General features: G+C 38.0%; 1 protein-coding gene across 7 annotated transcripts in view; it reads left to right on the top strand.

Moving 5' to 3' along the window:
* The first annotated feature begins 1,638 nt into the window (after nt 1-1,638).
* pip5k1ca (phosphatidylinositol-4-phosphate 5-kinase, type I, gamma a) overlaps nt 1,639-10,610 on the top strand; it is an 85,549-nt gene continuing 76,577 nt past the window's right edge. For 3 of the 7 annotated variants that reach the window (XR_009063838.1, XM_057840971.1, XM_057840972.1), the window contains exon 1: nt 1,641-2,034. Coding sequence is in view for 5 of the 7 variants with exons in the window: in XM_057840971.1 (XP_057696954.1) it covers nt 1,908-2,034 (127 nt within the window). In the remaining 2 variants the exon portion in view is untranslated. Of the gene's footprint in view, nt 2,035-10,610 lie in introns of all 7 variants that reach the window. The other 4 variants (XR_009063837.1, XM_057840970.1, XM_057840969.1 and 1 more) reach the window with 3 other exon arrangements.

Genomic DNA, 10,610 nt, shown 5'->3' with positions numbered 1-10,610 from the left:
TAGGCATGGTGTACTTGGGGTTAAAGGCCTCACCTTTTCGCCTCCAAACATATTGCTGGGCATTGTGGCCAAACAGCTCGATTTTTGTTTCGTCTGACCACAGAACTTTCCTAATAACTGGAAACTCAAGAGAGCCATGACATTATGTTCTTCACAAGTGTATGTAAACTTTTGACCACAACTGTAAGGTTATGATACCATCAGAATATCATACCGGCACATGCCTAGCTTTGGACGCCCCTGTTGTCAGTGGCGCCACCAGGGGGCGCTTGCCAGTATATCGTTAGATGGTTGTAGCATCAGTTATGCATTTCATCCCAAATGAATGCATTTATTTTGTTTTGTTAAATGTAGGGCTGTCAAATTTATCGCGTTAACGGGCGGTAATTATTTTTTTAAAAAATTAATCACATAAAAATATTTATCGCAATTAACGCATTCGCCGTACGACTCATTCACGCATTGCCGCAAACATCCTACAATGGCGCCATCTTGCTTATATACAGAGATAAGAGGCAGAGTCAAGTGAGTGGAGTAGATACAAGTATTCATTGGGGCCGTGCTTTTAATTGGCAAAAGCTTTGTCATCTCTCCCACAGCAACTGTAAATATTGTGGGGAGCGACGTGGGGAAGAATGACAGGAGTTGATCTTTTTCTTAACACCCTGTAGTGTACCCAACGTAGAGAAGATATAGCATTTGCAGCCACCACACACACTCATGGTTGCACCACTTCCCATCATGCATTTGGACAGAAGAGTTAAGTCACTACAGTATCATTTACTGAAAGCTCAACAAATACACTAGATGGCAATATTTAGTCACAATATACAAACTCACATTTACCCTTTAAGAATTACAAGTCTTTCTTTCCGTGGATCCCTTTCACAGAAAGAATGTTAATAATCTTAATGCCATCTTGTGGATTTATTGTTATAATAAACAAATACAGTACTTATGTACAGTATGTTGAATGTATATATCAGTCTTATCTTTCCATTCCAACAATCATTTACAGAAAAATATGGCATATTTTAGAGATAGTTTGAATTGCGATTAATTACAATGAATTAATTTTAAAGCTGTGATTAACTCGATTAAAAACTTTAATCGTTTGACAGCCCTAGTTAAATGTACACCTTATGCCTAATAACATAACACAATAAAACAGACTTGTTGTGGAACTCAAAATGTTGACTGGACAGTTATGGACTATGCACATTAAATAATTAGTAACATCAAATATTACACAATACACCAAAGTATATCAGTAGCCGTGTCCTTAAGTCTTTCTGATAGTTTTCTCCTGATCTTTTTACTGCAATAATATAATGAAAACCTGAAATTATGGCTTTTAGGTTTGGCCACCCCAAGATTTTAAGTGGCCCCATCTGGCCACCCCTATGAAAAATTTCTGGAGGCGCCACTGCCTGTTGTGAGGGAAATTGGTCAAACAATGGCTAGATTTTACATCAAGAATATCCTATAACAATTATCAGTTATTGATACAAATGATTACAAAAAGTTTGTACTTTGTTGCTTTCCACTTCTCAGTTCGAAAGCCTGCATCGCTTGACAAATTTGACAACCTGCATCCAAAGTCTATCTTCCGCCGCCAGGGGGAATCCTTGAGCCTCAAAGCCCCGTGCCAGTCGGCGGTGGTTGGTTGAACCGCCGCAGCAGCCTGACCGTACAGCAGTGCAGTCGAGCCGGGGAGACTCAGCAAGAGCAGCTGTCCGAGCAAATGAAGGCACACTCCTCGGAAAACATGTCTCCCCCAAAGATTATCCGCAACATATAAGCCTTTTCGTTCCTTATTTTTGCGGGTTTCTGACGGTCCGCGTCGTCGCTTACCTGTTTCTTCCCCCTACCGACCGCCACTTGGACCAGCACCTCCCGGAGGCTGAATGGAAGCCGAGGGAGCGGTCGGGCTCTCGGAGGCCAGGGACGGGAGTCCTCTATCCGGGGCCGCATCATCTGATGATGCTGACACGGTCGTCGGGGTTAGCTTCGGAATGGACGCCGGAGACATGGGTAGGTTGGACTTAAACTCGGATTCCATCAGTGTTTTTCGGTGGGTCTCGTTAACGCGTCTTCGCAAACGTTTAATCGGATTCTGGGAAGAATTGAAGCAGAAAGCCCCGACTCATCTTTAGCCGCTTAGCCGTGCTCGTAGCTCTTAGCTTAGCCGAGTGGATGAAGGAGGACAGGCAGGTGGATTCTTCTCATTTTAAGCACAGAGAAGTAAACTTATGTACGTTGGCGACTTTATAATCGGCATTTGTAAATGTTACACAAGGTTATTTGAGATGGAGGTTCGTTAATGAGCCTGAATAAGTTATAGGGTAAAGTACATGGAATTTCTGAGTACCTTTAAACCAAACAGGAAGACATACTGTGGAGTGGTAGGGTGGGCCAATAGTAGGTTGACATTTATAGTAGGGTTTATTTTATTACGTGTTTAGCTTGGAATCTTTTACTTCCTTTCTATTCAGCATCTTTTCATTAATTCATCCATACTCCCTTCCCACCTTGGCTGAAACCTACTTTTCTGCTTTCTGTCAAACCACTTTAAAATTCCTTCATCCATGCTTCCTTTATGGAGATAGAATAGTGCCAAAAGAAGTGAGGTTGTAAAATGAAAATTATCCCTGTAAAATGACCAATTTTAACTAAAAAACACTTGTATTTCCAAATTTCACGTTGTAAAATAAACATGAAAAAAAAAAAACTCGAAGGAATAAATTGTTCTACAAGTTGTTTTTTTCTGTTTGCAAGTATTTTTTTGTTTGTTCTACAGGTGTTTTTTCTTCTACAGGTTAAAAATTACCAATTACAAGTGCACAAGTTTTGTCACATTCTTGTCGAGTTTTATGAGCCAAAAAAGATACTCGTAACCTAGTTTTAAAATAAATAAAAAAATACCTGTAAAATGACCAATTTGAACTTGTAAAACAAAAAAACAACTTGTATTTCAAAATTTGTGTTGTGAAATAAACATGAAAAAAACACAATGTAAAAAAAAATTTCTACAAGTGTTTTTTTTCCGTTTACAAGTGATTTTTTTGTTCTACAGGTGTTTTTTCTTCACTACGGGTTAAAAATGACCAATTACAAGTGCACAGGTTTTGTCACATTCTTGTCGAGTTTTATGAGCCAAAAAAGATACTCGTAACCTAGTTTTAAAATAAAAAAAATACCTGTAAAATGACTAATTTTAACTTGTAAAAAAACAACAACTTTTATTTCCAAATTTTGCGTTGTGAAATAAACATGAAAAAAACACAATGTAAAAAAAATTTCTAGAAGTGTTTTTTTTTTTCATTTACGACTGATTTTTTTTGTTCTACGGGTGTTTTTTCTTTGCTACAGGTTAAAAACCACCAATTACAACCTCACGAGTTTTGTCTCCCCCTTGTCGCGTTTTCAGTAGCGTTGGGAATCTCTGGCATGAAGCCGATTCGATATGTATCTAGATACACAGGTTACGATTCGATTAAAAAACGATACATTTTAAGGCCGAGCAATTCGATACGATTCGATACAGTTTAAGAACGATACGGTTCGATACAGAGTGAAAACGATACGATAGTAAACATTTGTTGTGTGCGTTCGTACAGTATTTTAAACATATAAAAAAAGATTAATGATTAAATTAAACAACAAAATTTCATACCAATTTTATGTTTTATTTTTTATGAAAAAAAAATAAAGCTTACTATATGACCGTCATTTTGTTGGATGGGATTGATAATAAAATATAACACCAGTGACAGACAACAATGAAGTGCAGTAATTTAATTACTGTATTCCTGGTGTTTTTAACACAATAGGTAAGTAATTTAATTGCAAACTTTCAACATAAACATCTTACAAGCAAAAAATGTTAATTATAGGCAGCAGGCTCTAGAAAAAAAACCATGCTAGTGTTCATAAATAAAAATAATAAATTATGCTTTACCACTGGTATAACTGGGGGAATAAAACATGGCATTTTAGACAGACAGGTCTATAATCATTACTTTAACCTTATACACAGCAAAGTCATTCACTTGTGGCTGTGCTTCCACATTTTTTTTTATTCCTCGTCACTGTCTATATCTTTTTTGAAGGGCAGATTTTTCTTCAGGAAGATCAACTGATCCACATGTTCATGTTTAAGTACACTGCGTTTCGTGGAAACAGTATGCCGCCCTTTCCACCATTGTAGTGGGTTAATTTTTAGGGTTAAAAAGTCACAATCTCTGTACCGCGTCACACTAGCTCTGTCCTATGCGAAGCGTACAGATCTGGCTGCCTTCGTCACTTCGAAGTCTGACTTTTGTTTTCCTGGGTGCGTTGAAAATCAATCGCTGCACGTCGCTGGCGTGGTGCGCAAACTGTCCATTGTTTTAGCATGTTGCTTCGTTGCCACTACTAGTTCCGTTTTGGGCTGTGAAGAAAACGCTACGGAGCGTACGTTACAGTGGTTTTGTTTGCTCTCGCGTTATTATGACCCGCCCGTGACGATCGGGTAATGACGGCGACTACTAGCGGTTCTGCCGAAATGAATGGGAAGTTGAGGCAACCACAACAGCGGTCACAATCTAAGTGCGCTGTGTGGTGAATGACTCAAGCGCAGCATGTGAGGTAAAAGCTAAATTATTATCATATTAAGCAATGCATTGAACAAGGCAGTAGAAGCCAATTCTTGTGCTCGCGATAGCCGAATTCTATCTCTACTATCGGTTCATTGAATATTTAATGGCTAATTACTGTCGAATGGTAACTTTACTATCGATACAGCTGTATCTCTCACCTGTAAAACCGGATATCCGGTCGTATCGGTTTATCGTTCTCATTCTTAGTTTTCAGAGACAAAAGTCACTTGTAACCACAGACGAAAAAAACTACTTGTACATCGAAATAATCTGTTGTAAAACACAATCAGAAGTCGTGGTCAAAAAAGACGTTAAGAACGTGCACTTGTAATTGGTAATTTTTAACCCGTAGTGAAGAAAAAACACCTGTTGAACAAAAAAAAAAAATACTTGCAAACAGAAAAAAACAACTTGTAGAACAATTTATTCCTTCGAGTTTTTTTTTTCATGTTTATTTTACAACGCAAAATTTGGAAATACAAGTGTTTTTTTAGTTAAAATTGGTCATTTTACAGGGATAATTTTCATTTTACAACCTCACTTCTTTTGGCACTATTATATCTCCATATCCTTTGTACTTCTTACAATCTGTCCTACCCAGGGTTTGAAAATGCTCCTAAATGGTCACATTATGCCTCCAAAATAAGACTGCGTAAACAAAATTTTCATTTCAATCATACATGTGTATTTAGTAAATTCACAGTTTAATAATAATAACTGTTGAATATTAAATTTCTGCTTCACACTGAACCCTTTAGAGGGCAAGTGACTATTTTTGTTCATTAAAAAAAATTCTTACGTACTGTATTTTTCAGACGTTGCACCTGAGTATAAGTCGCACCAGCCAAAGAATGCACACTGAAGAGGAAAAAACATCAATCGCACTAGTCTAAGTTAAATTTTTGCGGGTTATCTTTAGTTAATCAGAAAATGAGAACAAACTATGCAATAAGCGAATCATTATAATAATAAAGTACAGTGATCCCTCGCTACTTCGCGCTTCAAACTTCGCGCCCTCAGTCCATCGCGTTTTTTTTTTCTTCTTCAATTAAAAAAGATAAATACAGATGAGCTGTCCCGGGCCGATCGCGTAGTTTCACTCTCCCTCCCTCCCTCTCCCTGCTCTTTGTTCCTCAGGCGTGCACTGAAGTTGCTGATTAAAGTTAACAATGACTGAGAGATGTTTGTGTTTGATGTTGCCAGAGACACAAACTTCAAAGCACTGCGTGCGCCAATCATCGTTTAACTTGTTAAACAGTTACTGTGGCAACTCATTGTGTGTAAGTGAGCAGCTTGAGCGAATTTGAGTGGACTCACCCAATGAATCCTTTGATAAAGCCAAGCATTTTTCTACTACTTTATTCTTGTTTAAAAATAATTCAGTGAGACAGTAACATATTTAAAAATTAACTCACTTAATTCATAATTCTTACATTTGAAGTGCTTAAAAACCATATATATATATATATATATTAGGGCTGTCAAAATTATCGTGTTAACGCGCGGTAATTAATTTTTGTAATTAATCACGTTAAAATATTTGACGCAATTAACGCACATGTCCCGCTCAATATTCTGCCTTTTGGTAAGTTTTACAGCAAGGCTTTTTGTGCTGTAACAGCGAACTCTTGTGGTCGCTTTGCGACATGGTTTATTTTTTTCTTGCCAGTTCAATATGGCTGGACGACGTCTTGGGCTGACGCCTACGTTGTAATGTTGTGCTTATATGATCCTTGGACAAGATTTGTCCGTACGTATGGTTGTTGTAAAGAATGTACATATTATGTTAGTAAGCGAAATGTTCTATTTTTTGTATGAGACGCTTTTTGTTTATGTTAAGTGAACCTGTATAGCGTGCAAAGCTAATGTTGTTGCTAATGCAATGTTTGTGTACTTTTTTTTTTTTGTAGTTTTATGACGGTCTAAAGAGGACAATGGTTTGAGGCTATTTTATTAATAAATCAGATGAAAAAGGAAGAAGTCTGATTATTAAGGCGTCTTTCACTAGCTGTCTAGCTTTGGAAAAAGTAGACGCTTCGGAGTGAGGACAGCATAGACAGATTTAAATGACAGTAGAGTGAAATGCCCACTACAGTCCTTATGTACCGTATGTTGAATGTACAGTGGGGAGAACAAGTATTTGACATTGGCAGTGTATCAAATACTTGTTCTCCCCACTGTATATATCCATCTTGTGTCTTATCTTTCCATTCCAACAATTTATTTTACAGAATATATATATAATTTACAGAAAAATATGGCATATTTTATAGATGGTTTGAATTGCGATTAATTGTGATTAATTACGATTAATTAATTTTTAAGCTGTAATTAACTCGGTTAAAAATTTTAATCGTTTGACTAATATATATACACATATATATTATGGCTGTCAAACGATTAAAATTTTGCCCTAATATATATAATATATATATATATATATATATATATATATATATATTAGGGTTGTCAAACGATTAAAATTTTTAATCGAGTTAATCACAGCTTAAAAATTAATTAATCGTAATTAATCGCAATTCAAACCATCTTTAAAATATGTCATATTTTTCTGTAAATAATTGTTGGAATGGAAAGATAAGACAAGACGGATGTATACATTCAACATACTGTACAACAAATGTGATATGAACAATAAACAAGCATTAACATTATAAACATTCTTTCTGTGAAAGGGATCCACGGATAGAAAGACTTGTAATTCTTAAAAGATAATCAGAGTAAAAGTTATAGTAATTTTGATATATAGTAAGTTTGTATATAGTGACTAAATATTGCCATCTAGTGCATTTGGTGGGCTAAATGACATGTTTGAATGTTTGATCAAAGTCTGAGTATTATTTGGCATAGCTATTTTGATTGGGAATGCCAATTCTCTTTGCATTGAGCGCTTTTCTTTTTGTGAACATTATTTTTTTTGTGAGAAATAGGAATATTATTTTTGTTGTGCTTTCACTAAATGATACTGTAGCGACTTAACTGTTCTTAACTTCCCAAATGCATGATGGGAAGTTGGGCAACCATGACTGTCAATGGTGGCTGCAAATGGTAGATCTTCTCTGCGTTGTGTTCAATACAGGGTGTTAAGAAAACTATCATCTCCTCTCATTCTTCCCCACATCGCATGCCACAATAGTTATAATTGTTGTGGAAGAGATGCAAAGCTTATACCAATAAATAGCGCCGCTCCAATGAATGCCTGTGTCCAGTCCACTCGCTTGACTCTGCCTCTTACGCCGGTAACACACTAGAAACGTCAACGTCGCGTCAACGATCCCGCCGCGATAACGCAGTGAAACACGGCCGTTAAAGTCAATCAGCCAATACACACCAGTCGCAGTGCGGCCGCGTGTTGGACGCGTCCCAGAAGCGCTCAACGCGTCGCACGTGAAAAGAACAGCGGAGTTTGTTATTTGACGCGAGACACGGCCCCCCTGCGTCAATACTACTGGGTAGGATCAGGCAGGCCGGAAGTCACTCGTGTAAAAATACAGTGGATCCGGTCGATTTTCAAAATAATATGCAATCGTAACTTACGATATAAATAAAATAAATTGAAATGAGCTAAAACACCTGTAATTAATACGAATAATACACAAATCCTGCTACACAATTAAAGTTATTAATTTCTGCGTGTTGCTTTAAATTGAGAAAAAACATCAATAAAGCTTAGAAAAATGTTCATAAGAAAAAAAAATGATTGACGCATTTAATTTGTAAAATACATGTTAAAATCCTTGTCATTGGGATTGCTTTTTGCTTCAGCACATGACTTCTTTTTTCTTCTTTCTTTCAAAAAGAAAGCTGGCCAATACGCGGGGTCTGAAAGGCAAAGTGTTGTTTTTTTATTACCTTTAAATACCAGCTATTCTCGCGTGATCTTGCAATCCTCGCATGAACCGATCGAGCCGCTCCACAGACGCGCTGCTCGTGAAACGCGTCCTATTGAAATTGACGCCGAGCGTCACTGGTGCGTTATCGCGGCGGGATCGTTGACGCGATGTTGACGTTTCTCATGTGTTACCGGGGTTAGCTCTCAATATTCATAAAACGGCGCCATTATAGTCTGTTCGTGGCAATGCGTGAGTGGGTCGTTCCGCGCATGCTTTAAATATTTTAACGTGATTAATTTAAAAATTGATCACAGCCCGTTAACGCGATAATTTTGACAGCCTTAATATGTATGTGTATATACAGTGCCTTGCAAAAGTATTCGGCCCCGTTGAACCTTGCAACCTTTCGCCACATTTCAGGCTTCAAACATAAAGATATAAAATTGTAATTTTTTGTCAAGAATCAACAACAAGTGGGACACAATCGTGAGGTGGAACAAAATTTATTGGATAATTTAAACTTTTTTAACAAATAAAAAACTGAAAAGTGGGGCGTGCAATATTATTCGGCCCCGTTGCGTTAATACTTTGTAGCGCCACCTTTTGCTCCAATTACAGCTGCAAGTCGCTTGGGGTATGTTTCTATCAGTTTTGCACATCGAGAGACTGACATTCTTGCCCATTCTTCCTTGCAAAACAGCTCGAGCTCAGTGAGGTTGGATGGAGAGTGTTTATGAACAGCAGTCTTCAGCTCTTTCCACAGATTCTTGATTGGATTCAGGTCTGGACTTTGACTTGGTCATTCTAACACCTGGATACGTTTATTTTTGAACCAGTCCATTGTAGATTTGGCTTTATGTTTTGGATCATTGTCCTGTTGGAAGATAAATCTCCGTCCCAGTCTCAGGTCTTGTGCAGATACCAACAGGTTTTCTTCCAGAAGGTTCCTGTATTTGGCTGCATCCATCTTCCCGTCAATTTTAACCATCTTCCCTGTCCCTGCTGAAGAAAAGCAGGCCCAAACCATGATGCTGCCACCACCATGTTTGACAGTGGGGATGGTGTGTTCAGGGTGATGAGCTGTGTTGCTTTTACGCCAAACATATCGTTTTGCATTGTGGCCAAAAAGTTCAATTTTGGTTTCATCTGACCAGAGCACCTTCTTCCACATGTTTGGTGTGTCTCCCAGGTTTGTGGCAAACTTTAAACGAGACTTTTTATGGATATCTTTGAGAAATGGCTTTCTTCTTGCCACTCTTCCATAAAGGCCAGATTTGTGCAGTGTACGACTGATTGTTGTCCTATGGACAGACTCTCCTACCTCAGCTGTAGATCTCTGCAGTTCATCCAGAGTGATCATGGGCCTCTTGGCTGCATCTCTGATCAGTTTTCTCCTTGTTTGAGATGAAAGTTTGGAAGGACGGCCGGGTCTTGGTAGATTTGCAGTGGTCTGATGCTCCTTCCATTTCAATATGATGGCTTGCACAGTGCTCCTTGAGATGTTTAAAGCTTGGGAAAACTTTTTGTATCCAAATCCGGCTTTAAACTCCTCCACAACAGTGTCTCGGACCTGCCTGGTGTGTTCCTTGGTTTTCATAATGCTCTCTGCACTTTAAACAGAACCCTGAGACTATCACAGAGCAGGTGCATTTATACGGAGACTTGATTACACACAGGTGGATTCTATTTATCATCATCGGTCATTTAGGACAACATTGGATCATTCAGAGATCCTCGCTGAACTTCTGGAGTGAGTTTGCTGCACTGAAAGTAAAGGAGCCGAATAATATTGCACGCCCCACTTTTCAGTTTTTTATTTGTTAAAAAAGTTTAGCTTATCCAATAAATGTTGTTCCACTTCACGATTGTGTCCCACTTGTTGTTGATTCTTGAGAAAAAAATTAAATTTCATATCTTTATGTTTGAAGCCTGAAATGTGGCGAAAGGTTGCAAGATTCAAGGGGGCCGAATACTTTTGCAAGGCACTGTATATAAATATATATATATAATTTTTTTTTTGGGGGGGGGGGGCGGGGGGGGCGGGGGTTTGGGTGAAAAGACATGTCTTATATGCATCTTTCCAATGCTAAATCTTAATAAATACAATGGACACACACAC

This window comes from Corythoichthys intestinalis, chromosome 7, assembly GCF_030265065.1.
Source record: "Corythoichthys intestinalis isolate RoL2023-P3 chromosome 7, ASM3026506v1, whole genome shotgun sequence".
Taxonomy (NCBI): domain Eukaryota; kingdom Metazoa; phylum Chordata; class Actinopteri; order Syngnathiformes; family Syngnathidae; genus Corythoichthys; species Corythoichthys intestinalis.
The sequence above is the reverse complement of the archived record's forward strand: the minus strand, read 5'-3'. Positions and strand labels throughout refer to the sequence as shown.